Source organism: Sturnus vulgaris, chromosome 3, assembly GCF_052056855.1.
Source record: "Sturnus vulgaris isolate bStuVul1 chromosome 3, bStuVul1.hap1, whole genome shotgun sequence".
Classification (NCBI taxonomy): Eukaryota; Metazoa; Chordata; class Aves; order Passeriformes; family Sturnidae; genus Sturnus; species Sturnus vulgaris.
Genome location: NC_142245.1, coordinates 1,616,305 through 1,643,331, shown reverse-complemented (window position 1 = coordinate 1,643,331; position 27,027 = coordinate 1,616,305). Strand labels below are relative to the sequence as shown.

General features: G+C 42.6%; 1 protein-coding gene across 5 annotated transcripts; it reads left to right on the top strand.

Moving 5' to 3' along the window:
* The first annotated feature begins 3,719 nt into the window (after window positions 1–3,719).
* On the top strand, window positions 3,720–23,329 carry BTBD3 (BTB domain containing 3). Of its 5 annotated transcripts, none has more exons than XM_088162790.1 (6): window positions 3,742–3,781; window positions 11,595–11,841; window positions 13,591–13,855; window positions 14,404–14,494; window positions 14,994–15,112; window positions 18,989–23,329. In XM_088162790.1, exons 3-6 carry the CDS (start codon window positions 13,713–13,715, stop codon window positions 20,019–20,021), a joined length of 1,386 nt encoding a protein of 461 aa, XP_088018916.1. In that variant the 5' UTR covers window positions 3,742–3,781; window positions 11,595–11,841; window positions 13,591–13,712; the 3' UTR covers window positions 20,022–23,329. The 5 variants fall into 5 exon arrangements, with proteins under 5 accessions (XP_014750526.1, XP_088018916.1, XP_088018915.1 ...); XM_088162789.1 differs by lacking the exon at window positions 3,742–3,781 and adding an exon at window positions 5,019–10,865; XM_014895040.2 differs by lacking the exon at window positions 11,595–11,841 and having other exon boundaries at window positions 3,720–3,781.
* Window positions 23,330–27,027: the final 3,698 nt, after the last annotated feature.

Below are 27,027 nucleotides of genomic sequence, written 5' to 3'. Positions count from 1 at the left end.
CTGGAAATCAGCTTCTTCTAGCTGCACTTTCACAGCCTGAGCGGCCTGGCCTTACGAGTCAAGGGGCAGACAAAATTCAACACCACCTGCTATTAGTTAGTCAATACTTAACCAAAAAATTGGGGTCAGCAGCCTCAATGAGCTACAGCTGGAGCTGGAGATAAAGTATTTGGCTTTGAGAGGCACTCAGTGCCTGAATCAACCCAGGGGATGTTATAACCCCACCGGGGATATTTAGGATGCACTGAGCTGATCCCCCTGGCTCTGCTTTATGCAAATATCCAGTGGCCTTGGGATGTTGATGCATCTCCCTCCAGCTGGCCCCAGTTTGGGTGCCCAGTTTCTAGCCCATATAGCTGCAAAACACCTGGGTGCTTTGCCACGTGCTGCAAGGATCTCACCCTGCCTGCCAAAAGCTTCCAGCAGCTGCACAGGCTGATTTTACAAGTCAGGTGTTTGCCTTTGACAGGCAACTTTTCATATCTTTATGACTAGACATTATTATATTGTTCTTTCATTTGATAACTGCTCCAGTAATGGCTTCCATTTGCAGTAAATCTCGTGTGCTGTCTTTTTCCCCACTATTAAACATAAGATGATAACCTTTGTGGCAGGCTGTGCACAGAAATTCAGCGAAGCTTTAAGAGGTTGGGGAGGAGGGGAGATGTGGAGGGGAAACGTGGTCAGCGTTAGCAAAGTGTCTGGTAGGAAGATGCTTTTGGAGGAACTAATTATGCCCTGGAGCACTTGGAAGAACCTACCCAGCATGCAAGTTCAACCGGAAAATGAATATTTAAACGGCTTTTCAAGTTAGCAAGTCTTTGGAAAGCAGTGCTCAATACCTGGAAAATAGACCCGTGGCACAAGAACAGATGAGTCTGAATGTGACTCAGTGCAAATACTTGGCTTTTCTTACCACCACCACGGAGCAGAACTTATCCCAGTTAAATGGCTCTGGAAACACCAGCTAAAACCCTTTAATCAGCTCTCCCCAGCACGCAGCTGGCTGAGTTTTACCAGCCCTTGGTTTGCCATAGGCAATGCTGGATCTTGTCCAGAAACCTGGGCTGGGGCAAGGCAAGACCCCAAAGGTCTTCCCTGCTCCTGGGCTATGGCTCACCTTCCTCAAGACCTGTTTTATACAGGTTCTATAAATACATTCTATATATACAGTCACCCTGGAGGGTGAGAGCACAAGCAGAGATCAAACACTCAGCAGCACCATGAGCTTGGCACTTTCACTCCTCTGTTGGAAGATGGTTTTGGTGTCCTGGTGCTGCAGCTCTGGCCAGGTCTGCCTTATCTGGTGGCTCATTTGCTCTGGAGTTGAGCTGAAACTTGTCAGCAGACCTGGAACTAAAGACACCCCTGAGGTGTGTTTAACCCAGACAGGGTGGTGGTGATGGTAATTCCATGTTGATACTGGTATTAAACCAAGGCCTGGGGCTCTTTGGGGGAAGATAGGTAGTCATGGTCCAAACCACTGGGCACGGCCAGAAAAACAGAAAAAGGGAGGAGCCAATAAAAAAAAAATATTGAGTGGAGCCCCCAGTTTGGGACCCCCTGACTGCCTCTCAGTCAGAAGTGTATGTGCAGAAAAATCATAGAACCACAGAAAGGCTTGAGTTGGAAAGGACCTTAAAGATTATCTGGTTCCATAACTTCACCTTTTAACCCGTGGTGCATGCTGGAATTAAATCCAGAATATGTTTTCCTCTACAGGATTTCAAATTCAGGCTGCAGAATAACCTCCTCTCACCTGGAAGAAAAGGCTTCTCCCCACAACTTGCCCATCTAAATTATCCCCATTGCAAAAGGGCTTTTTAGCTTCAGTCTGCAAAAAGGATGGAAAATTGCAGTGTTTTCCTCCAGCGTGTTTAAGTTCACTTCAGACAACGATTATTTTGTTGGCTTCCCAAGTCCCAATTAAATGATCATTTACACACTGTAATTTAAAGTGTGTTCTTTGCTGGTAAAATCCATAACAGCTATAAAGTGAGTATATGTGTGTGTGTGTGTGTGTGTGTTGCTCTTTGGTTTCTTCTCAGTTTTAATAGCTAAAATATTAAAATGGGAAAAGCAAAGTGCTGATTATCCACAGATAAGCCTAATTTCACATTGTGAAGGTATCTGCTAGAATAATGTGTATATAATATAGGCAATGATTGTTCACGGGAGACTAAAGCTGGAACACAGCACCAATTCCAGAAATAATTGTTTCTTCAGAGAGAAAATAATACAAAAAAACCCCAAACCCAAACTTGCCCTAGAGCTTCAAGCAAAGCCTTTTGCTATGCTTTTAAAAATAAATGCTAGCAATGCATTTTAATTTCCCACGTGGCTACATGCACTAGCATTATGAGAAATACTTTATTTATGAAGCTCCTGGATAATCCTGGGTGCTGATCCTGAAAATGCTCCATCCCTCTTCATTATTTTTTCAGCAGCTCAAAAAAAAAAACCCTGTTTTGGGGTTGGGTTTTTTGGTTGTTTTTTTGTGTTTTGTTTTTTTTAATCTGGCCACCCTATAATCAGCAGGATGGGAACAGCTTCTGCAAGGAAGGATGTATGGCACTAACCTCTTTTTGTGAGGTTATTTGGGGAAAAAACAAATAAACGTGAGGGGGAAAAGGTGGATGTTTCTTCCCTCTGGCTGCCTGAGGAGTTTCTCCTGTAAGCTGTTGGGTTTGGGGGTTGTTTAGTTTTTGTTTTGTTTGTTTGGGGGGTTTTGGTCGGGTTGGGGTTTTTTTTTGGTTTTTTTTTTTTCTTGGAGGTTGTGAATAACAGTGAATGAACAAACCCAAAGATTTGAGCTACCAATTATTTTTCCTTGTAACTTTTAATCTAACAAAGCTGCTCTCTAAAGGGAAGGGTGAGCTCTCTTCTTCAGAAATGTTGAGGCATATACACAAACACATCACTTTTCTTGTCAGAGGGCAAATCCTCAAACAGGCTGGTTGTGATAAGCCATAAATATGCTTGAACTTTAATGCGATTCCCAATTAAAAAAAAATTAATTTGTTTTGTTCTTTAAAAAATGTTGTTAGTATTATTCATTTTCGTGCTGGGCAGTGCTTTGCCTATTAAATAAACAGTTTTTTCCACTTCTCTCTGAAAAAATATTTCCCCGAACCAGTTGAGAGAAGGACTGCTCAAATCTGTTTCCAAGAGGGACCCAATTCAGAAATTTCCTCCCAAATTTTCCCTAAACCAGATCAGTTATCTCCCAGTTTACTTCATCTCATATATGCAGCGTGAATATGCTTCACTTCAGGCACTAACAGAATTTTTAATTAAAAAAAAAAAAAGGGGATTTAGACTTTTTTTTTTTAAAGGTGTAATTAGGTTGTCTCCCAACTTAGCTCGGAGGTGAAATGATAAATCTGGGCTGTATGAATATGCTACAACTTGGGGCAGCAATGTGACTTCTAACAGGGCACAAAACAAAATAAAAAGACAAAAAATAACAATAATTTTCAAAAAAAGGTGTCGTTGGTTTCCCAACTTAATTGGGATCCTGTGGTGGGGTGTGGGGAGTGATTCCAGCCCCCTGGGCACTTCGGGGCCGCATTTTTGGGGACGAACCCGAATCCCGGCGGGGCGGCGCGCGGCGGGGGCGGGGCCGCGAGGAGGGAGGGGGCGGGGCCAGGAGGAGGGAGGGGGCGGGGCCAGGGAGGGGCGGGGCCGTGCCGCGCGCGCGCGCGCCCTTCTGCGGGGCGGGGCCGCGCGCGCGCGCCGGCGCGAGGAGGGGCCGCGCGCGCCGCCCCGGGAGCGCCCTCAGGTCAGTGCGGGGCGGGGGGCGCGCGGGGCCGCCCCGTGAGGGGGGACACCCGTGAGGGGGGACATCTGCGAGGGGACACCTGCGCCTCTCCGGGATGTGGCGGCGGATCCCGCCCCCCTCCCGGGCTGCGGCGGTGCCGGCGGGGAATGGGCTCCCCGCGCCCCGCGGAGGCGCCGCCGTGAGGGGCGGGAGCGGGGCGGAGCGGCCGCACCTGAGCGCCGGCAGCGCCGCGGAGCGCGGGCGGTCCGTGAGGGAGGGGAGCGGAGCGGAGCCCCCCGAGCACGGCCCTTGCCTGGTCGGAGTGGCGGTGCGTGTCCGCAGGCGGGTGTCGGTGTCCCCTCGGTCGCCCTTTGTGCAGCAGCAGCAGCAGAACAGGGGTGGTGGGTTGGCGGCCGTGCCGGTAGTGACCCCATGGAGCTGTGCCCCGGCCGGAGCCTCCACCGGCAGGCAGCCCGAAAGTTGGGCTTTGCGGCTTTTCTCCTGCTTGAAGTAAAGCTTCTTTTGTAAAAGAAGTACTTCAGGCATTAATTCGGCAGAGTTCCCGGAGGCACAATTAATAGTTTCACCTGATTTGGTATAAATTCCTACTCTCTTGCCCACGCTGTTGGCCGAACTTCCTGATGTACCTGTCTCTGAAGGTTCTCTGGTTTCACCTCAACGCCCACACCTTCACAATTCTCCATTTTCCTGTTTGTTTGGAGAAAGCCACCTGTGAACTTGGAGGTTTATAAATTCAATTCGTTGTGGTGCTCCCTGAGTGTTGAAGCATTTTAAAACAGGAGGGAGTAGTGTGATTTTGTGAGTTCGAGGAAAAGTTTGAAGTTTAGATGCTTGAGAGTTCCTAAGCTGTGGTTACTAACATGCCTAATTCAACAGGCTGTCTCATCTGAGAAGTGCTGGTGCAGGTTTTTTGCCTTGTAGTTAGTCCTCACTGTACTTTGTTTTCAGCATATGATGAGTGTGTTACATTTTACTCTGCCCTGGGTTATTTTTTTTTTTTTTTTTTAATTTATTTTTGGTAGAGATGTGGTGCTGGGTTATAAGTTGCTTAAACTTTTATGCCAGAGTTGGGCTCAAAATAGCTTTTATTTTAGTGGGAGAGAATTGGTCTCACCATTTCCTACAGAATGTGTGTGCAGGATGTCACAGTGCATAGTGTCTGGGGTTTACTGCGTAATTTAGCTTTGCAAACCAAATCTCTTGGGGCCTTCGTTTGAAGTAAGTTCTGCAGGATTGCCAAAGTTGAATGTCGACTGCAGTACTTTTTTTTTTTTTTTTCTTTCCCCTTTTAAATCCTTCCAGTAAGTACACTGCAGCTAACTGCACAATAACTTCCCTTGTGTTTCCCTGCCAGTGATCCTCAGCTCTGCCCCAGAGGAAACACCTTCCAGAAGCAACATGGGATTCATTTAGCTTGTCCTTTAAGGCTGGGGGAAAACAATGCAAGTTGCAATAGAAACTTTTGTGTTTTGGCCACTTGCTTGTTAGAGCTTGTGAGCAAATTTTATTTTTTTTTCTAAATTTACCAAACGGTTACAATGAAAGTGGCAGTGCTAGGGTAGGCTCACTTAAAACGGAGGTCTGATGATGGTAGGCCGTGTGTTATGTTGTCAGAAGAGATTTAGATCACCTGTTGTAGAAACTTGTGCAAGTAGGTTTTGCAGCAGAGTATTGTTTATGCCCAGCATTAGCTTTCTCTAATAATTCAAAATGATTCTGCCCCGATACTGTCTCTGATAACTCCTCAGGCTTGGCTGGCTGCTCTGTTTTACAAATGTTCAGGTGCCTGAGCTGGTGTGGAAGCTCTGTTTTGTGAGGCACTTAAATGAGTGGTAAAGCAGCAGTTTCTATCTCAAAGGGCTGATAGATGAGGTAAAAGAGGGAAGTAAGATATGGGAATCTCAGAAGAAAAAGATTACAAGATTATTGTGGGGGAAGTTGTCATTGGTGGTGTTTTCTGCCATGAAGTTGAATTCCAATACCCTGCCTTGGTTACAAAAACACTTTTTATGTGTGTGTCAGGAAACTGGGGGGGGGGAGTTTAAGTAAGACATCACTTCGTACAAATTTGCAAACTTCCCATTTTTGTGGCCTGGCTCATCTGTTCTGTGATCCTGCTGTCCTTTCTGAGTTTGGTATCCCAGCAAGCTGCTGGGAAAACCAAGTGACTGCCACGTCTGGGAAGCGTTTGCATTTTAAAGCACCGGGGAGCTGGTTGGCAGCCTGTGAGTATCTGCTCTCTGTCCTGGCTGTGTGGGGTGAAGACTGGCAACAAACAGATTTGGAAGCTCTCTTGAGACATCACCTTGTCCAGCCCTGTCACCTGTACCCGAAGATTACCTGATATCCTGAATAAATATTTCACTAGAGGATCATGTGCCACTTCAATACCAGGCTGTTGATAACATCCTTTTGTGACAGGATATTTATGTACCGGGTTACACTCCGTAACCACCCCAGCTACGCTTTCTCCTCTTCAGATCCAAAGCAATTTAAAGGAGCAATTTTCTTTCAAAACTACATTCTCTGGAAGCAGAGCTGTCCTGTGTCTATGTTCAGTTGCAAGGGTTTTCTGAGAGTATGAAAAGAAAGCAGCTCTTCAGGCAGGTGCCACGTTTGCTTGTCTGAGAGATGTGAGGATTCCTTAGAGCTCTTTGCCTTTTCCCTTTACATTTCTACGAGACCAAAGTGATACTATCCCATGTATGCCAAGAAAAAGTAAAGGTTTTTTCATCCTATATAAAAGTTCATAATACATAAAACTAATGAGTTTATGCTTATCTTGTACAGTTCTTTAATGATGCTGTTCTGTTTGATTACTTGCCCCTTCCTTAGTTTCTTTCTCTGCTGCAGTTGATGTTTCACAAAGTTACTGTGAGGAAGAACATTTAGAATATCCTAGCACTGATAGACAAATACATCATAAGGCACAAAAATACATTCTGAAAACAGAATTTGAGCAGTATGTATGTGTTTTTCTTGAAAATTCATGGTGGTGCAGTAGCTGCAATTCACTTGTAAAGAGGAGGAGAAGCTGATGGAAATACCGCTGAGGAAGGCAAGTGTGGGTGAACTATTTGCAGCAACAGAAAATAAATCTGATTTTCTAAAGCAGTGGATAGAAAAAATTGGTGGCATCTTTATGTCCATGTGGATTCAAAGAGGCTGTGTGTGCTGGGAGAGCCTGGAATCAGTTAAGGACAAGTAACCAGATCCACGCTTCTAATGTGTGGCAAAGAGAGACTCATTCAGGACAGTGCAGTTTAATGGATGTCATGCCTGGTTCCAGTCCTTGAGCTATTTGGTTTAGGCTCAGGTTAGCAGCAATCGGTCTCATATCTAAAAGTTGGGGTTAATAGACAATTGTAAAATCACTGCAAGAGTTTGTTATTCATTGGTTTTAATTCTCACAAGTGAGAACCTTCCTCTCTGAGGAAGGGCCTGTTTACATTTTTCAGACTTGCTGTGTGTAGGGGAACAAAGGTATTTGGGAACTGCTGATGTGAAGGAGGAGGACCAGGCAGCTTACAGCCTGCCCTTCAGAGAGCCCCTATTAATTTAACTATTCAGTTTGAAAATAATGGTTTGTGAGCCAAGTTAAAATTAGTAAAAGGTTTGTCTACAGAGGCGAGATCTGTCTGCGAGATTGGAAGTTCTGTCTGTAGTCATCTGATCTGACCTCTCCCTTGGTGCAGGCAGCATGTGAGTGCTGATTGTAGTGGTGGTTTTTCTGAAGTGCACTAAGATCACTAGCTTCTTTCTCACAGGGCACTGAAGGATCATTAAATGCTAATGACTTTTGATTACTGTTGACCTTGGTCAATTTAGAATTAGTGACCTAGAGACGAAAACCACTGTATCTCATTACCAATTTCCTGAGCTATCTGATCTTTCATTTGTAAGTCAGTTTTGGTAAGAGGCAGAGTAGAATTAAAGTTGACCTTTGCCTTAGAAAAAGGGTTGAGTGCTTTCAGGTTTGCAATACCATGTTTATAAATAAATTAATAAATAAATAGCAGCCACTAAGAAAGAACTTATTTTTTGACCCCAAAGACTGTCAAGAGTAAAGCTCCTAGTGAAATGAAATGGACAAGCTCGAGTAGCTACGATGGGGAACAAATGCATAATTTGTCTCTTTTAAATTAGTAGCAAAACAGTTTATCTCCTGTAACCTTGAACTGAATTATCATTTCTGTGAGGTTTTCTCTTCACAGAATTCATTTACAATTCTTGGTTTTACTTTGAACTATCAAGAAAAAAGTTAATGCCCATAGAATGCATTGCAAATTTTGCTCTGTAATATTTTCTTCCTGCAGCTCCCAAACTATGATACTGGGGAATATGTCTTAGCAGGTTTATAAAATCATATATTTTATGTTGTAATGAAGCATTTGACATTATTTTGTACCATATGCCCAGGAGAGAATGTCTGCAAGGTAATTCACTGTAATGGGATCAAGTATATTGTTCACTGCAGGTTGTTTAAATGTAGGCTTTCCTTGCTCCAGTTGTGGTTTATATGGACTGTCATTCCTGCAGCGGGCATGGTCTTCAAATCAGAATGAAAACACAAGAAAATTTTGAGCAATTTTTTTTTCTCTGATAGATTAGCTGTATTTATTTTGGTCCGTCAAGGAACAAAACCTTTAAAAGAAAAAACCCAGCACAGCAAAGTGTTTGATGCATAAATATTAGAGTTACTCAACCTCTCACTGAAGTTAAATTGCAGGCTTTAAGCAGCTGAACAAGAAAAGTAACAGGAAAAAATGAATATAGGCAGTGTTGCAGCTCATGTAGGAACAGGTTCATGGAGTGACTTGAAATCCATACAAAGAAAGTGGACATTTATTTGCAAGTGAACAGGAATAGATATTAATCTTAAATGTTTGATTGCTTTGTCTCAAAATGGATATTGCTTAAAAAAAAAAGATATATTTTACAGTTTAATGACATTATAAAGATTTAATAGAAAGGCTGCTTTGGTAGAGAGATTAAAAACAAATGACGTATAGCCTGTATGCTAGCAAATACTACAGGAGCAAAAAATAGTTGTGAATACTCATTCTTTAGGTTTCTATTTTATGTAAGTTGGTGTTTACCTTTTGATTAGGCTGCTCTGGACTTTCTACTTTTGTTTTCTTTAAAGCATTAAGGGCATTTAGGAAAAAAAGTAATAGCTATCTTAGTGGATAATATGCAAAGTGTTTAAATGCTCATAAACACTAAGCAGTTACTATTTAGTAACAAGTATGTTGCTAGTGTAGCATGAGTTCTATAGAAAAATACAATTTAACTATTTTGGGCTTTGTTTTGAAGCTTCTAGTCTTGGTTCAAGGTGTAATTCTACTCTAGTACTATTCTACTCTTTCACAGCTCTTGGCTATTCTGGAATGTAAATGCTATTTCTTTAGCATCTATTTTGGCTTCTTTGAGAGTCTTTACAATTTTGCCTATCTTTCTTCCTGCTTTTGGTTGTCTTTATTTTTTTTTTCCATAGAAGACCTCACAGAGTAAGACTTCATTGCCTGCTTTTCCATGCAGCAGGCAGAAGTAGATGCCATGTTGGTTTCTTCCTGTGCTGCCAATAAGAAACTTAGGAGAGAGGAGATTGGAAGTTTTTTGTCCACTGCAATGCATTTTTTCTCTTGAGGAAATGAAGGGTAGAGCTATCAGTCCCTTCTTCAAATTTGTTTTTACAAACAGAAGGGTTGGAATGGTGACTGGAAAGGACTCTTCCAAGTGACTAAATAATTCATAGATAGGTAAACACAACAAGGCACTGCAGCTGTGTGGGTTGGGTTTATTGAGGTTTTCTGTTTGTTTAGTTACTTTTTGAACATGTGTATTCCATTTTTAAATGAGTGCTTAAAGTTAACTCAAATTCAATGAAAGCTAGCAGTGGACAGACAGGTAGATTTGTTAAACAGTAACATTGTGTATTTATTTTGCTTAATCAAGGTGTGCCATCTGAAATTTGTTTCTTTGTAAAGGGAAAATCAGAATTCAAATAATGTTAATAATGCATAGGCATAGTAACTGCCAAAGAAGACGTTTGGCAACTTTACAGAAAAAGAAATGTATGCATTTCCTCATTGCTTACTGAGAGTTCTTTCCTGTATTCATGATGTGGTTGTAACAATTGGGAATTTTGATAAAAGCTTGGTTTTTTAATAGAAAATGTCTAGCTCATGTTACTACATGAGGAACAGGCCTGTAAATGAGAGATGTACAAAACATCTTAGACCCTTTAACTTGAAATATTTCTCGTCTGACTACTTTGCTTGTAAAATAAAAATTAATGTGCCTTTGAAGAACTGTATTTCCCTTTTTCTCAGTTGTATGTATCAAGTTTGGTTCTGTTAATATATAATTAATGAAGAAAAATGAGACTTGCTGAAGAAGATTAGGAGCATGTTGTAATAAGATTTCAGACGTGGATAGATCTATGGGTGAGAGAAGGCAATTGCCTTGATCCTCTTGTTGGGGACAGACTGATCTAAATTGGAGATTTTGACTGGTCTTTCAACAGGCAGCAGTTCATGGATTGTTTTTACTGACTGTCAGTGTATTGATTTCTAAATTCATTAACAGTGTTTCTATAGTAAAAGAACGAAAGACTCTTATATGAAAATAAATGGAAGCTGCTGCCAAAACAGAAAGAATAGGGAGTGAGACTAGCACTAATTCTTTAGGGGTTGTTTTTCCCATTTCACATCCATCTAATGAGTAGTTTATGAGACTTAGTTCCTGAGGTGATGAGGTGCAGTGAAAGGTGGTGTGAACCTGTAAGAGCTTTGTAGTTTTTCATAGGAATTCTATGAAAATCTAAATCTGTTTGAATTCGGTGGTATTTTCCAATTGGAGCAGACTGAGTTTTGGTGGGTGGCTTAAGAGCAGGCAAAGATGGCAGTTTGGCATTTTATTTACTGGGCCAGATTTTTATCCTATCATGCAGATACTTCTCATCTACTGGGGTCTGTCTCACTTCTGAGTTTGGGCAGAACATGCTTCAGCTGCAGCTTCTCTCTCCTTTCCCAGAAAGCACAACGTGCTGTGCATGTGTGGTGTGTTCCAGAACTCAAAGGTTGGTGGATTCCTGTGGATTCACATTCATGATCTGTCTTTCAAACATTGACTTAACTGGTCAGTCTGTCCCTCGTTGTCTTCATCTCCTGTAGCCTCCCAGTGACCTTATCTGGTCTGTATGTAGAATCTTTGGATTCGTTCTGGTCATTGGTTTTAAGAAATGTGCAGAGACCTTGATTTTTATATACTTGGGGAGTCTATAAAATGGATTTGTGGAGCAACAATCAAATCTCCCAACCCCTGCTCTCTTTTTCCTTCTGCCAACTGCAATGCTGAGAACCAGATTTACTGGAGTCTGTGGTTTTCTGTATCTTTAAGAGGTTTTTTTAAGATTTCTTTGTTTTGAAATGTTTGTCCTGTGCAGTGCAAAAGGATTATTTTTGTAACTGGAAGGGCTGGAAATTTACATAAGGAGAAGAAAAAAAAGCCTTACACAAACTCAACAAAGTCAAATTCTATGCTGGGAATACCTGCTGTGTTCCTGTTATAAACTCAGCTGTGAGCAGTTTTAAGATCCCATCTGTGGGATGAGTTTCTTCTCTTTTACCCCTTCTTTTCCCTCTCTACAGTTCAATATGGTTTAGGTTTTTAGTTTCCCTTTCTAATCAATCTGTTGCAGATAAGAAAGAAAATCGGGGAGGAGAAAGAAAAGGTTGCTAGAAATAATTTCTTTGGAAATTACATAACCTCCCTTCACTGTATTTAGGAACGTGTCTCTGCCTTTCAGGCATAACCCACCACCTTCCTTTAAAGCAGCAGTCAAAGAGATCTTGCACTGAGATGTTGGATTGTGACATGTAGCAGCTGAGGCATGGACACGTCTCCCTCTGTTTTCCCCTTCCACGAGCAGTGCCTGCAGCCAGAGAGGACGGATGTGTCTGGGAATGGCATCATCCCCAAGCACTGCAGCAAAGCTCCAGATGGCCGGGGCGTGCAGTGAGTGCTTCGTGTGGAGCATCTCCCAAGGAGACCTGGTAATCTTCGAGATACCTGCACACTCTCAGCTTCAAGACATTCTGAGTGTGTGTTACCCAAGCAGTTGGGATGGAGGTGGAATAAATAGCCTGAGTAATATTTCTCTTTGAGTCAGTGGCAGATTTCTTCCAGGGGCTTCAACAAAATTTCTTCACCAACCTTTTATCACTTTAATTTCCCTGCTGTACTCTTGTCCAGCAAAACTAATTAAGGCAAAACGTGGCTAAATTAGCTTTGAAAGCAGAGGGGTTTTTTTCCTGTAAAACTGAAAGTAATTATGAAATCATATTTAAATTATCTGCTCCCCAGTATTTTAAGGTGTGATATGTTGACACCTCATACCAAGCGTTTTTTTATTTTCCTGCTTTTGTTTTTAAGTGGCTATGCTTATTTGGTGTTTTTTCTATACGCTTGACCTGTTGTTAAAGAAATTTGATCTAAATTTAAGTTCTGAGTAAACTAATGGCTAAAAATTAGACTTCTTTCCTATTTAAATGGTTTGGTTGGCATAGCTTATATCCTGTTTATTTTAGAAAGTATTTGCGAATAAAATCGGACTGTATTTGCATCTCAGGGAGTGATTTTTGCCCAAGACACTCTAAATCATTCAGACCTTTCCATTTAATGCTTTGAAATATTGATTAAATACATTCATTCCTGTTTGCTTTAATATGATTGCACATCTAGAAGTTTTCTTCTGATGTGGTGCAGCCATGTCTGGTGTAAGCTGGCTTAATTAGCACTGCTTAGTGATTGGAACCCCTGTCAAAGGCTGTTATGTTGTCTGGAAGCAGAAGGAGTTAAAGCTGAAGCTGTGACCTCATCCCTGTTCGTGTTACACGGGAGTAGGAGCTGCGCTGAAGGGGATTGTTTGGCTGCGTCGCTGTCTGTGCTGCTGCTGCTGCTTGATGGCTTTAATTCGGTTCTGCTCTCTGTCGCACGCTCGCTGAACAACTCCTACAGTAGGGATTTGTGGGAATGCTAGAGGCAGAGGAAGCTGTGCTAATATCGAATGCCCGTGGAAACGGCTCCCACGGCAATAGACTCAGATAGATCTTTCTACCCGATTTCAACTTCTTGCTGCTTCGCCTGTGAAAATCGAAGCGGCACCGAGGAGAGCTCACACACGCACGCACACACACAGCACGCACGGAGGAGCACGCACGCACTCCCGGCCAGCCGCGTGTGCCGTGTATTCCCGAATTGCCGCCGGCTGCGTGGGAGCTGCGGGAGCGCTGCTGCGGCTTTAACGTGGGAGCGGCGCAGGCTACAATAGGTGTCACTGTGTGCGAGCCCAATCGCGCTCGGGGGCTGCAGCCATTGGCTCCGGCCGCACGGCTGCCAGTCCCGCTCCGCTCCCATCCCTTCCCTTCCTTTCCCGCACAACTTCGGCTCGCCGGCAGCCTGGCACTGCCACCGTGCGCTCCTCCTGCCCTCTGCCCGCGTGTAGCGCTGCCGGGCGGTTCCTGATCGGGAAAGCTGGAAAGAAAGCAAGCTGGCAGGAATGATGGGGATGTATTTAACGATTCAAGTATTGGATCAAACTTAAAGTCAGTTTCTTACTCGGTGCGCTGGAAAGGTCACCTTGTCTTGCTGGAGAAGGAGCAAACTCTCAGCACTGCTGCTTCCACCTACATTCCTAAATGTTCCTAGCTAGTTAGGCTGTCGGGCTTTACACACGGGTATACTCATGGTAGATGAGAAAGGAAAGAACATGAAATGTCTCACCTTCTTCTTGATGCTTCCAGAGACGGTCAAGAACAGGTCTAAGAAGAGCTCTAAGAAAGGAAATAGCAGCAGCGGTAGCAACAGCAAATTGCCTCCAGTTTGCTATGAAATTATTACCTTGAAGACCAAAAAGAAGAAGAAGATGGCTGCTGATATTTTTCCCCGAAAGAAACCAGCTAACACTAATACCACTGCTGTCCAGCAGTACCATCAGCAAAATCTCAATAACAACAACACTATTCCTGCACCTAATTGGCAAGGACTTTATCCAACCATCAGAGAGAGGTAAGTTCAGGGCAGTTCTTTTGGTGTTTGAATGGAGAGGTGAAAAGTAGCAAAATGTCAAGAATGCATTTATTTGCTGAAGAAAACACAGTTATATTTTATTTGTTTTGGCTTTTTTCCTCCCTCTATGTGTGTGTGAAATAAGAATTTTGGTCATGGAAAAGTATTTTAATATCTCTTTTCCAGTCAGTGCATCTGTTTGAGTTAATAAAAATGTTACTGAAAGCTGCAGCATACCCATAAAGATTTCCTTTTAGATCTCAGTGGGGATTTTTCAGTGATACATGCTCTGGACTTTGATTTCCACTTCTTGGAAAGTTCTCAGAAGTTTGGGGGTTTATTTTATTGCACACACACTTTTTCCTCCTCAGTATTTTCTCTGGGATATTTGTGCAGTGATGTGTAAAGTAGCTCGAAGCAAAGCGTGACCTGCTTCTCTTTGCTAACAAGGAACTTGACGTTGTTAAAAAATCAAATTTCTTGGGTCTGGGGCATGCAGAGAGAGTTCCTGAGTGCCACAAATTAACATGCACTACCTCTGTTTGTAGAAATGCAGTGATGTTCAACAATGACTTGATGGCAGATGTTCATTTTGTGGTCGGGCCACCAGGTGGGACCCAGCGGCTGCCAGGACACAAAGTAAGCAACAGCTGCACGATCCGCTGGGGTGGGGAGAGCTGGGGAGAGCTCCCACGGTTACAGAGGGACAGAGCGTGGGAGGCTCAGCTCTTCTGGGACAGGCAGCAGCCTGTGCTTGAAAAGGCCACATGCAGTGGGATAATCTGCCCCTGGCTCTTCTTCGTGTTTCTGGTTAAGCAGCACATTTGTTGGGCTAAGGCAGTAAAGTTAGGAATACTGCCTTGTGCTGCTGATTAATACTGCTCTTGAGATTTCCTAGAAATAGTTAACTTCTGTGGTGGACATGAGCGTTTTCCAGTAGCTAATGCATCTATGCCCAGGAGAGTAGAATACAAGGAAAACGTGTAATTTGTTCTTAACTTGGACTTCATTTCTTACTGAAGTGTGTCTGTAGAGCCTGTCAGTGCAGCCCAGTACGCTCAGAGTGGCTCTCCCACATTGTTTGTGTTGGCAGTGTTTTCAGTTCAAAGCATGAAATAAGATTTCCCTTTCTCAACAGTATGTCCTGGCTGTTGGGAGCTCTGTATTCCATGCGATGTTTTACGGAGAGCTGGCTGAGGACAAAGATGAAATCCGTATACCAGATGTTGAGCCTGCTGCTTTTCTTGCAATGCTGAAGTAAGCATCGTTCATCTGCTGGATATTTGTTCCTGTCTGATGTATACATATGCTGCCAATGTCACAGCTGAAGTATTAGACTTGCATGTAAACAGAAAGAAAGCAGTCACTTGAAGTGTTCCTCTTTTTGTGTTTTAAACTTTCCCCTCATTTTGCTCTCCCCCCTACTTCCAGGCACACATGAAACTAATGTAGGCAGTTGTAAATAATGACTTTGACAGGGGATCTTTGGGCACATTGTGTACTGTAATGCCTATCGATCTGATTTGTCACTACACGTTACACAAAGGAGTGGAGTTACTAAAAAGATTTGTCAGCTGTAACAAAAAACCCCAAACCAACTGTTCTACTTTGCAAGCATAGAGAAAAGTTAAATATGCATGCACAAAGCCCCCCCCAGACCCAGTAATTTGCTGGGTTTGTAAATAGACATCGTTCCAGCTCTTTTATAAACCTGAAGTATGCAGGTTTTGTCTTAGAAAAATGACCCTAAGTTATTCAGTATAGCCTCTGAAAAATAAATTTCTCCTCATGTATCATATTGATGTGTTTGGAAAGTAATAAAAAGGCTGTTTACGTGAATAGGGGGTTTTATCTAACAAGAAAAACTAGTCAGTTTACATGATCATTATTTTTCTTCCTGCAAACTGCATAAGAAATACTCTGTTTTCCTAAGTGGGCATAATGAAGCAGCTTCCCTGCTGAATTGTCCTTGAATGTATCTATAAACTCTGATTATCAAAGAGAAATGCCCTGTCACAGAAATGCTATAACTTTTGAGATTTTGGGTTTTTTTCCTTCAGCTTAAATAAATGCCACTGCTTTCCTATTCAGAAAATACAGCAGTATCTGATAGTGAACCCTTTAATATGCTGCAGGTTTTCTTGCATGTAATGATATAATCACTAGCTAGCAATTTATTGTATTTCATAGGCTGTTTCGATTAGCTTGTGATTACAGAACAGTTTCTTTTTCATTTTTAACATTTCACTGGCACCATAGATGAACATTCAAAGTTGCATATAGAGTTTTTATAGGTTATCATCAGCATCAGGAATGTTCTGTGCCAATATCCGTAACTGCCAGGAGAGCTCCACAGATGTTCTGTAGACTTGGAATATAAAGTAAGATATGACATTATGTAGGGAGGTGTGTTATGGATCTTTGCTTTGGGGCTTTTTGATTTTGTGGCAGAGCTCAGACTTGTGCTTTAGTTCTATGCTGAATTTTGCAAATCACAAATACAAATTCTTGGATTCTTCTAGCCCTCCTTTCTTTTTGAACAGCTAATCTATTCCACTGTGGCTAAACATTATGTGCCATATAGGAACTGAATGCTTTCTGAATTTATCATTAAGAAATGTGTGCAGAAAGCAAGCCTTAGAAAACAGAGTATCAATACTGACATCTAGGTCTTGTCATATTATTTAGCCCATGGCAATTTAGGAAACTAACTATGAGAGCATGGCCAGAACCATGGGAATCTTCACCTTCTCAGCTTTACTTGAAAAAACCCAAAAGACCTGAAAAAGTTTTTGATCTGTGTGGCTGTTGAGGTCACCTTGCCAGTGCTGCGTTCCCTGATGCAGCGTGCCTGAGGCTGCGGACACCGGCATGGTGCTCAGCAGTGCAGCATCCCCTAATCACAGGATCCACTGCATGGGGAGCTCAGGGGGAGCCACCGTCCCCTTCACTCCTCTCACTCTGGGAAACCATCCCTGTGAGTGCTTCCTGCAACTGCTGTGAGCCATGCATGGATGGCACAAGGCTCGGTTGCTACAGAGGGAAAGACTTTAGCTATGCCAAAGCAGCCTCTCCTTCATACACTGCTTTCTGCATCATAAACTTTGTCAGAAAATACATTTAGCTTGGGTTTTTTGGTTTTTGGCATCTTGCTGGTTTTATTTTTTTCCCCTGGGCCAATGAATTCTGATGGCATAAATGTTTTTTGTGTTTTATTACACAGCAGGCATTCTGACAACAAAAAAGGTATTGCCAGGTATAACATAGGAAATACCACAACTGGTAGATATTAGTTATTCTCCCAGTAAAACTGCTTTGACTGTTCTGTACAGTTTTAAAAACAGGGTTAAACTCATAGTCTGGCTGCCAAACTGAATTGGTGCATTAATGTATTATATCTTATCTCAGTCTCGACTGTTCAAGTTAGAACTGTGATCTCATCTCATCCCAGGCTGAATGTGTTACTAAACCATCAAACCCTGTGGTCTGGCAGAATCCTGTGTTTGAGAACAGGGTGAAACTGGAATATCAATACTTGCAGACCAGAGCTGAGGTGCATTGGCAGAGTGAGAGGTGTGGAGTATTGCTGACAGCCGATCTGTGCTGTGTCTGCTGTACATCAATTATATTAGTTCTGTATTTTCAGGAGTATTAAAATAGCAACTTTTGTACTATTTCGATTTAAAACAGATGTCATCATTCTCTGCTGTACTAGCAGGCAAAGAGAAGTAATAGAGGGGAGGAAAGAGTTGGAGAGCAACAAGAAGAATCATAAAAACAAATTAATTGAAAATGGAATTTTTTGGGCAGTAAGGGAGCTAAGCCTGTTACCATTGATATACAGATGGATTCTTTGGTTTCACAAATAAGCTGAAACCAAGTAGTAAAGCTAAAATAGCCATGGCTCTATGTAAGTTTTCTTTTTCTCTGTAACCTCTTAGGTTTTATATTGCTGGAGCAGTATCTCCTCTGTGCATGTTTTCCAAGTGTTGCATGGAGGATGCTATTTTACAGCTGCAAAAATACAAATAGTTATTTACAACTATAATCAGATCAGTGTAGATACTAGTTCCTCTTTATAGGCACATCTGTTCTGCAGAAAACTCATTGTGTAGGGAAACCTGCTAACTTGAAAATTTTAATTAGTACAGGGTTGCATACAACTTTAGCTTTTCTGGAGGAAGACACTTTTATCAGCCATAACCATCAAGACTTGCTTATCCCTGTGAAGAGTGAAATTGCATTTGGCATGGTTTTAGCACATTGCATTCACCAGCTGCAAATGGGGCCCTGAAGCATGAGATATTGAAAAGAACAAACTGTACAATGCTTCATTTCTCTGAGCAATGAATCCCAGCAGTTTAGTCACATAAATAGAATTTCACCTTCATCTCTTTCACCACACTACCATAGCAGTAAAGCTTTTTTCATCCTTATGCAGTGAGACTGAGTGAAAATGCTGTGCTATTTGAGTTAGGATGTTTTGAGCATTAAAAACCTGAAAATCTTCCATTTCTGATATGCTTTGTCACCCTTTGAAAAAACCAACCAAGAACACGAGCCCAAGCGAAAAAGCCACCTCCAAAAAAACCCCAACCCAGTAGTTACAGAAGTGGATAGCAGCTGATATAGTTGAATAGCATTTCTCCTCTTAGATTGCTTAGTTACTCTCTACAAACTTGTTGCCGTTCCTGTGTTTGTGCATTCACCACAGTTGATAAGTAAGCCGTGGTTCATCATCAGGGGACAGGCAGTCCAGGGACTCTTGATAACACGTGGTCCAGACTCCTGTGGTAGCTGAATGAGGCAGCCCTGCAGGAGCTCCTGCCTGACAGCCAAGGCCTCGGTGGAAGGAGCACAGAGCTGCAGGGGCCACGGTTTTTAACCTTTTTTGTCTCGTAGCATGCATTCCAAATGGAAAGTTGAATTCACCTTAAGTTTAAGCTCATTGTCTTCCCTGGTCTTAACATAAGTGCTGAATTATTTTTGTACTTTCTTTCTGGGCTTAATCAATACTCCCCAAAGCGCTGCTTGGTTTCAATGTGGAGCCATTTAAATATTCTTTGCTTATGATTTTGGATGAGTTTGTTGTTGCATTAAATAGCAGTGTTACCCCCGTGTGCTTTGTTTCAGGTACATCTATTGTGACGAGATCGATCTGGCTGCGGACACCGTCCTGGCCACTCTTTATGCTGCCAAGAAGTACATTGTCCCTCACCTGGCCCGCGCCTGCGTCAACTTCCTCGAGACAAGCCTGAGTGCAAAGAATGCCTGCGTGCTGCTCTCCCAGAGCTGCTTGTTCGAGGAACCTGACCTGACCCAGCGCTGCTGGGAAGTGATTGATGCCCAAGCCGAGCTCGCTTTGAAGTCTGAGGGCTTCTGTGACATTGATTTTCAGACACTTGAAAGCATTCTCCGAAGGGAGACTCTGAATGCCAAAGAAATTGTTGTTTTCGAGGCAGCTCTGAACTGGGCTGAAGTGGAGTGCCAGCGACAGGAGCTGACGGCCACCATAGAGAACAAGCGCAAGGTGCTGGGCAAGGCTCTCTACCTGATCCGCATCCCCACCATGGCCCTCGACGACTTCGCCAACGGCGCCGCCCAGTCCGGGATCCTGACCCTCAACGAAACCAACGACATCTTCCTGTGGTACACGGCCGCCAAAAAGCCGGAGCTGCAGTTTGTCAGCAAGCCCCGGAAGGGCCTGGTCCCGCAGCGCTGCCACCGCTTCCAGTCGTGCGCCTACCGCAGCAACCAGTGGCGCTACCGGGGCCGCTGCGACAGCATCCAGTTCGCTGTCGACAAGAGAGTGTTCATTGCCGGCTTCGGCCTCTACGGCTCCAGCTGCGGCTCGGCAGAGTACAGCGCCAAGATTGAACTGAAGAGACAAGGAGTTATCCTGGGCCAGAACTTGAGTAAATACTTCTCGGATGGGTCTAGTAACACTTTCCCCGTGTGGTTTGAATACCCGGTGCAGATCGAGCCTGACACCTTTTACACAGCGAGCGTGATCCTGGATGGCAACGAACTCAGCTATTTTGGACAAGAAGGAATGACAGAAGTTCAGTGTGGGAAGGTGACTGTGCAGTTTCAGTGCTCCTCGGACAGTACAAATGGCACAGGGGTACAGGGAGGACAAATTCCTGAACTCATATTTTACGCTTGAATGGGAGTGTGTGGATACATTTTGCTCTGAAGAGCCTGTCTGGCTCAGGCCTACTGACACTTAGCTTTTTATCTGCAGATATGTGATCAGTACAGGGAATATGTAACTAAACTCTGTGGGCGAGTTCCTCGCTTGCTGTACTTGTAGCATCGTTGGTGATTAAGTGTAATATTTAAACTGGAAGCTCTTAGAAACAAGTGAGTTTTAAAGGCTTTGTAAGAGGGGTGCCTGTTTGCTGGTGATGCTGACCCTTTCTTTGATGCACTTGTGAATCACCAGAGGACGTCTCCCTCTTGTATCTCACTAAACGCTGTCTTCGTTGATCCATTTTCTCTTTCTCCATTTTCTGCTTTCTGCTTGTATTGGGGAGGTAGGGATAGAAAATGAAGAGCCTTGTTTTATAGCGCTGTCTGCTCTGCAAACTTTAGAGATTCCAGTAAACCAAGCTGCTTTTGACTGTGGGGGCTGAAACAAGTCCTTCAGTTATAAGCAGAAAAAGCTCAAGTTTAACCCTTCATCCTGTGAGATTCTCCTGCAGCCAACTGTTTGGGATGGCTCCAGGGGAAGATGGGGAGAAGGAAGCATCTTTCAGGAAACTCCACGGCATACTGACCACATCCCTAGTGCATGGATGTGTTCACAGTGAGGAAGGGATGTGGGCTTGGCAAATTAACCTTGGAGTTCATTTTCTAGGAATCTCACCTTGAAGGCAAGGAAGTACTTGCACGTGTTCAAATTGTGTATGCAGCTCTTGAAACTCTACTCCTGTGGCCCAGGTTTTGCTACATTAGAGTTGATCTGCTCTTTAAATGCTATTTCTTTGAACCCGTGCTAAATAAATGGGAATCATCTGATGCAGGATAAATTTTTGTTTGCTTTGGGTAGGTTTTTTCTTCTTCCTAAACGTGGTAGAGGCAGATTTTAGAGGAACAAAAGAATGTATCAATCTTGAGTTGTTTTTTTTTTCTGTTATACAAGTTTTTTTTCCTTTTTATTACCAGTTGAAATTTAGACAAAGACAGAAGATTCCCAGCTGGGATCATATTACACTTAGTGTATACCATCAGATAGCAGTGAGGGGGAGGAGGTCTCCTCTGATGGGTTATTGTTGGAGCTCTTGCAACTGCTTATGGCTACACATCAGTCAGAGGATGATGTGGTAAAGAACCCTTTCCTTGCCTGAGTTTTTTCCCCCAAAACTTCCTATTGCATGTCTGTATCATTGTTGCAAAAGTATGAGGGATACTCCTTGTATCAGGGAAGGAAACCAGTGTAAGTGAGAACTACAGGTACTATTGAAACGTGAGAAAATCCTTCATGACTGCACTGGGACAATTGTTCCTCAAAGGCTGCACTGCCCATTGTAGAGCATCTCATTCTTGCTTCACCTCCGAAGTGGGTTCAGTTTGTTGCGTACCTTTTAACAAAATGAGAGGACCAAATGATTCTTTAGACTGGCTGAAGATTAATGTTACAGTGTATTAACACATTAGTGTAGCATAACCCTAAATTCACTTGTCACTTCTGTAATAAAAATGTTTTTCTCATATGATTTCTTACCAGTTTAATACTGTTACTCTAAGTGATGCTTGATGGTTGGAATCCTGGCCACTGGCCATCGGAAATTGCCAAAATACATCTTTGCAGTGTCCAAAATACCACCTGAAGTAAGGAAAACTGGAGTGTAGTCATCAAACAATTCATAGCCAAAACCCAAATCTTCTCTCTAGGTAATAAAAAGAGATCCAGGTAGAAAAGTACCCTGCAGGATTTATGCCTTTTATCCATCTTAGCGTTTAATGTTTTGTATACATGCATACATGTGTGTGTAAGCAGCACTCTTTCTGAAATGTAAATACCCTCAAAATACATAGAAAAATGTTTTGTTTTTTGTAACAGATGTACATAATCCAGACTGTTCGTGAAATCTAAACAGAATGCTCCATGGAAAACTCCCAGGGAGAGATTTAAAAAAACCTGCAGTTATTTATATTTGGATCTGCAGCTGAAAATAGACAAGAGTATAAATGGAGTGGAGAAAGAGTTGCTGAAGGATCATAAAAATGAATCTGAGATTGTGATGAGGTAACGGTCACTTACTTATAGACAACATCTAAGCAGCAGTTCCATTTATTTAGATACATTTCAAAGCAGAGAAAGATGCTAATCAGCTGATTAAGTTTTCATACAGCAAGTGGCTGATGCAGATGTAATTACTCCAAGTGATGAACAGATTGACAGGTTGTTTGTGGCAGCGAGCTGCATTCTGATTTGTTTGGTAAAAAAAACATGTGCCACAGCTGGTGGGACAAGTCAGAGAGTACTGCATTGGTTTAACCAGTCTGGGGCTCTCACTTTTAATTTATTATTTTTTTTTACTTACCTGCAAATAAAGGTGATTTATCTGCTGCATTCACTGGCTGGAAGAGTTGTACAGAGATCAGAACACTCTGTAGATGTAATATGTAGAAAATGAGCTGTTACTTAGTTATTGTTCTTATTTGATTCTTTTGTGAAGCCTTTTTGACGAAGTAGGATGAAAGCAATCTCTAGCTTAATTCCTCTGAGTCCATTCCAGGTTTTAGGAGCTGGTGCAGGGAAAGGTTTCCAGTGCAGGTGATCAAACAGAGGCACCCAAAACACCTTTTGATGCTCACAGCACAACTTGCTTCTGAGCACTTCGTGATGCTAACGAGTACCAGGATGTAAGAATGTGACCAATGCCACTCACCTTGGGACATCAGGGCACTTCAGTAGATGTCTGAATGTGGATTTGGTTGGTTTAGCAGCAGCACCCAAACCTGAATACATTGATTGACGTTTTGCAAGCATCAGCCATTTCAGCCTGGAATGTAAACATAATGTCGATAGAGATCACCTCGCAGATTCTGTCTAAACTGTTCCTGGCTGTCTCTGCTACTTGTACCGTTGATTTGCTGGTGAGAGGAATCTGTGATAAGAGAGTATAATGTAATATACTTTCTGCATATCTAAAATAGTATTTAAGTAAACATTTTAATTTCTACACACTTATTGCACTGAACTGTTTTGGGTTTTGGTTTTTTGGTTTTTTTTTTTTGTTGTGATAAACTCGGCTCACTTCAGGTCCCAGCACCCATTTGTGCTGAAGCAGTGTTTGACCTTAGCAGGCTTACAGCATTATTTATAAAGGACAGATATATATAAATATATGAAGTACCTCATGTTGAATGTTATTGTACTGTATCTTTAATGTCACAGTGCAGATCTTGTTGGACTCATGAATGTGTATAATCACGTTAAACATAAAAATAAAAATGATTCTTAAATGGTTGTTTCCTGCAGCATCTTTGAAGCATGAGATGTGAAAGCCCTTACTTAGTTATCTCTTTTAACAGTTCCTATTGTTGTACAGTTGTGCAGGGATATTTGTTGAGCTTATGCATTCAGAGATCTTTTGATCCCCAAAGAAGCAAAAGTCTAAGGAAAAAACAAGGAAGAACAATGAAAATGTTAATCAGTTACATTGTAAAAAGGTTGACGATTAAGCTAATGAGCTAGAGTGAATGAATTCATTTATGTGCTTTATGAAAGACCTTGTCTACTAGCATTAATATTTTCATGTTCTATTAATATTATTAAGCATGTGGAGATGAAGGGGGAGGGTCTCTTGTTTATTCTAAAAGACAGTTGGCACAGGAAAGGCCATGCTTTTCAGTCTCTGATGTATCAGAAAGGACATGGTTAGTGCCAAGAGGCTGTTCTCTGCTGAAAAGTTAATTACATAATATTATTCAGAATTCTGAGTATTAACAATTTTCTTCCAGGAGATTTAAGACTTCATTTTAAATGACTTCACTGACTTTTAAGGTCAGTCAAGCTGAAGCCTCACTTCCATGATGTCCACCTCCAAGATCTTCATATATTACTGGCTAATAATAAAAAATACACTCAGAGATATGGAAATTTGAGGTAGTCTACCCCAGAAAAAAATCAATACCTTCCGAGTTCATCCAAAATTCTGATTGAAGCTTGTTTACAGGCATCAAATTTGCCTCTTTGGGTAAGTTGTCTTTCTAGAATTCTTACTTCAGTACTTGGCACCACACTGCTCCATTCTTGATCCAAGTTCTCTTACGTGCCCAGCACTTCTCATTAGGAGCTGTCCTATGCCCTGTGCTGTACTAGTGACACCAGCTCTTAAATGTGTGGTAGATATCAGTGTGATACCACACTGGCAGCAGCAGCCTGCTTTGGTGCAGCAGAGGAGATTGGTGCTGCTGGCAGCCTCGGATGCTTTGGTAAACAGCCCAGAACTAAGTGGAAAAGATGAATAAAGGATGGGCTATCTCATCCAAAGGACATTCTCCTTTGCCTCTGCCTGAAATATGACAGGAATGATAGGACACTTGCTTTGGAAATTGATTTTAGGGAGAGCAGTGTCAGTCTACCGCACCGTGTTTAGTGAGGCAGAGAATCACGTGTGTATTTGTGCCAGCAAAAAAAAAAAAAAAAAAAAGTCTGAAGAGGAAGGAAAAAGTGCTAGGATGTTTCTGGGCTTGGGAGGAATTAGACCCTAAGAGGTGCACTCAGTTGTTTGTGTTGCAGGTAATATCCTGTTTGGTGGAGAAACTCCTCAGGAGCACATGGCTGCTGCTTCTCATGAGGGCAAGATCTTGTCTAAAACAGGCTTTGAATACTCAGCTTTCAAGTGCAGGAACCTAGTATTTCCTGGCCTAGCAAGAGTAGCTGTCCTGCAGCTCAGGACAAGCTTAAGGAAGCTGAGAGAGCCTTTGGGACTTCCCAGTGGAAGCTGAGGTCCTGGCTCAGGGTGAGACAGGATGGTCAGCTGAGCCCAGCAGCACAATTTGGCCACGGTAAAAAGCAGTGAATTTGAAAGCCAGCCTGTCCTTGCAAGCTTGCAAGGAATCAGTGGAAGCAGGAGGAGTACCTGCTCATCTCCTGAAGACAATGCAATTAGCTGCTTTCTCAGATGGCAGTGTGACCATGTTCAAAATAAAATTAAGAAAAGGCTTTTTGGCATACTACTCTGTTTCTAGAAGTCTGGATTTATTTTTTGCCCAAGACTTCCTCATAAAATGAGGCCCTGGCCCAATTGAAATCAGTAGGAGTTGCCCTAGTGACCTCAATAAACCCAGGATTTTCATTTGTAGTGTTCATTTTGCATGATTATTCCTAAAACACAACATAAAACTGCCAAAGAAAGGGAAATTAATTTTGAAATCCGACTGTAATCTGATTATCTAAAATAAAGGTAGAAATGTTTCTATTAAATTTTACAGAACTCCTGCTCATCAGATTTTGTGTGCCTGCCCCCAAGCTTTTCTGCTAGAATGCTTTATGTTCAGCCATGAATCTATAGACAAAACAGTAAATTTGTACAAGGCTTTATGTATATTTTTACAATCCGTGTATAGAATTCATAGCACATAAGATGCATAGCACAGATAAAGTACTTTTAAGATTAGAAAGGGTGTGTAAATTGCCCGTAGTCCATCCACCATGAAGAAAAAACAAAACCAGCTTTTTTGCTTGAAGGCACTGGTATTTTGAAAGAGCTTCTTGAAGTCTGTGTGCTTGTTGATAGCATCAGAAATACATTTATATTAAGCCTTTAATTGTAGCATTTAAAGATCAGCTTTCTAATTGTTTTCTATAGACAAAGATAACATAGTTGGCCTTCAGGGATCTTTCACCCTGGTCCAGTGGGGTTTACATTCGAACAGATAGAAGCAAGTGCAATTTTCTAGATCTCATTTTCAAGCTTCACAGGGATGTTAAGTGCTGCTTGGGGAACACCAGCGTTTCAAAAACAGCCTTGGCTGGTTTTAGCCTGACAACAACCAGGGCCTTGCATGGAGAGGAAACTGAGTGGGGCTGCTGTGGTTGTGTAGAGAGGAAGGATTTCCACTTCCCTGAGGGCAAAACACCTCGTGCTGGCAGCAACCACGTGCTGAGCATGGTGTCAAATATTTGACACCTGTGAGGGATTGGAAGCATGATGTGCCCTGGGGACCCCCTGAGTGAAAGCAGTGGTGGAGGCTCCCAGACACGGGGCTGTGGTGAGCGAGGTGATTTTGTGAGCCAAAGAACTGGGATCCTGTATCACAACATCCTCGCTGATGGAGGGTTATGGCTAGGCTGATGAATGGCATGTGGTTGTAATTTTTCACAGCTGAGAAGCCCATTTTGTTTTCTTGTTGTTCTGGGAGATTCTCCAGCTTTTCTCTCCGCTGAGCTGCCTATTCCCACTCTGTGCCAGAGGCTTCCATGTGCTCAAAGCCTAGAGATTCTCTTTTTGCTGAGACTGGGGGCACTGGAAACACCTGGGGGAAAAAGACTGACTGAGGGAGGGTAGGACACCCCAGTGTTTGGGTGCATTGATTGCAAGCTGCCCTGGATGTGCTGAATGCTGGCCTGGCATGGCAGGAGAGGCAGGATAATTCTTTTTTATTTCAGTTTTCTCTAGCCAATTGCTTGTTGTGCTTAAAAGGGAAAATGAACACGAATTCACTTTTTTGGTAGGGTATAAGGGTTGTGATTCTGCAAAGGCTAATTTATGCCTCTGCCTTTCCAGAGTCAATAGTCCCAGTGGGCTCAGGGCAGGTGTTGGGAGACAAGGCTCACATCTACCTTAAAAACATACATGGAACCATCTCTTTCTATAATGCCCTGTTTGTAGGCAGTTGTGATGCTATAAAATAAATTCACAGAGAGCTGGAGCCTGGCATGTCTGACTTGTTTTTGTAGTGGCATTTTTTATGAATAAAAGAATGGCAGAAATGTATTTAGCTTAGAAATACTAAATCCTGCAGAACTTCCAGAGTACAGGAGTAGCACAACAGAAAGGCACTTCCAGATGTGAGGTTATGGTCCCTTGGTTGCAGCCTTAGGCTAAGGTGTGACGTGTTCTTGCCTTTGTTCTTACCCACCAGGGCATGCTAGGAGTGGTACTCATCAGACACCACGAGTGCTGAGGGAGAAATGTGCTGAGGTTGAGAAATGA

Coding starts and splice junctions, on each gene's coding strand:
- BTBD3 (XM_014895038.2), top strand. CDS start 13,533: ATGGTAGATGAGAAAGGAAAGAACATGAAATGTCTCACCTTCTTCTTG. Junction 13,856..14,403: donor TATCCAACCATCAGAGAGAG/GTAAGTTCAGGG, acceptor CTCTGTTTGTAG/AAATGCAGTGATGTTCAACA. Junction 14,495..14,993: donor AGCGGCTGCCAGGACACAAA/GTAAGCAACAGC, acceptor CTTTCTCAACAG/TATGTCCTGGCTGTTGGGAG.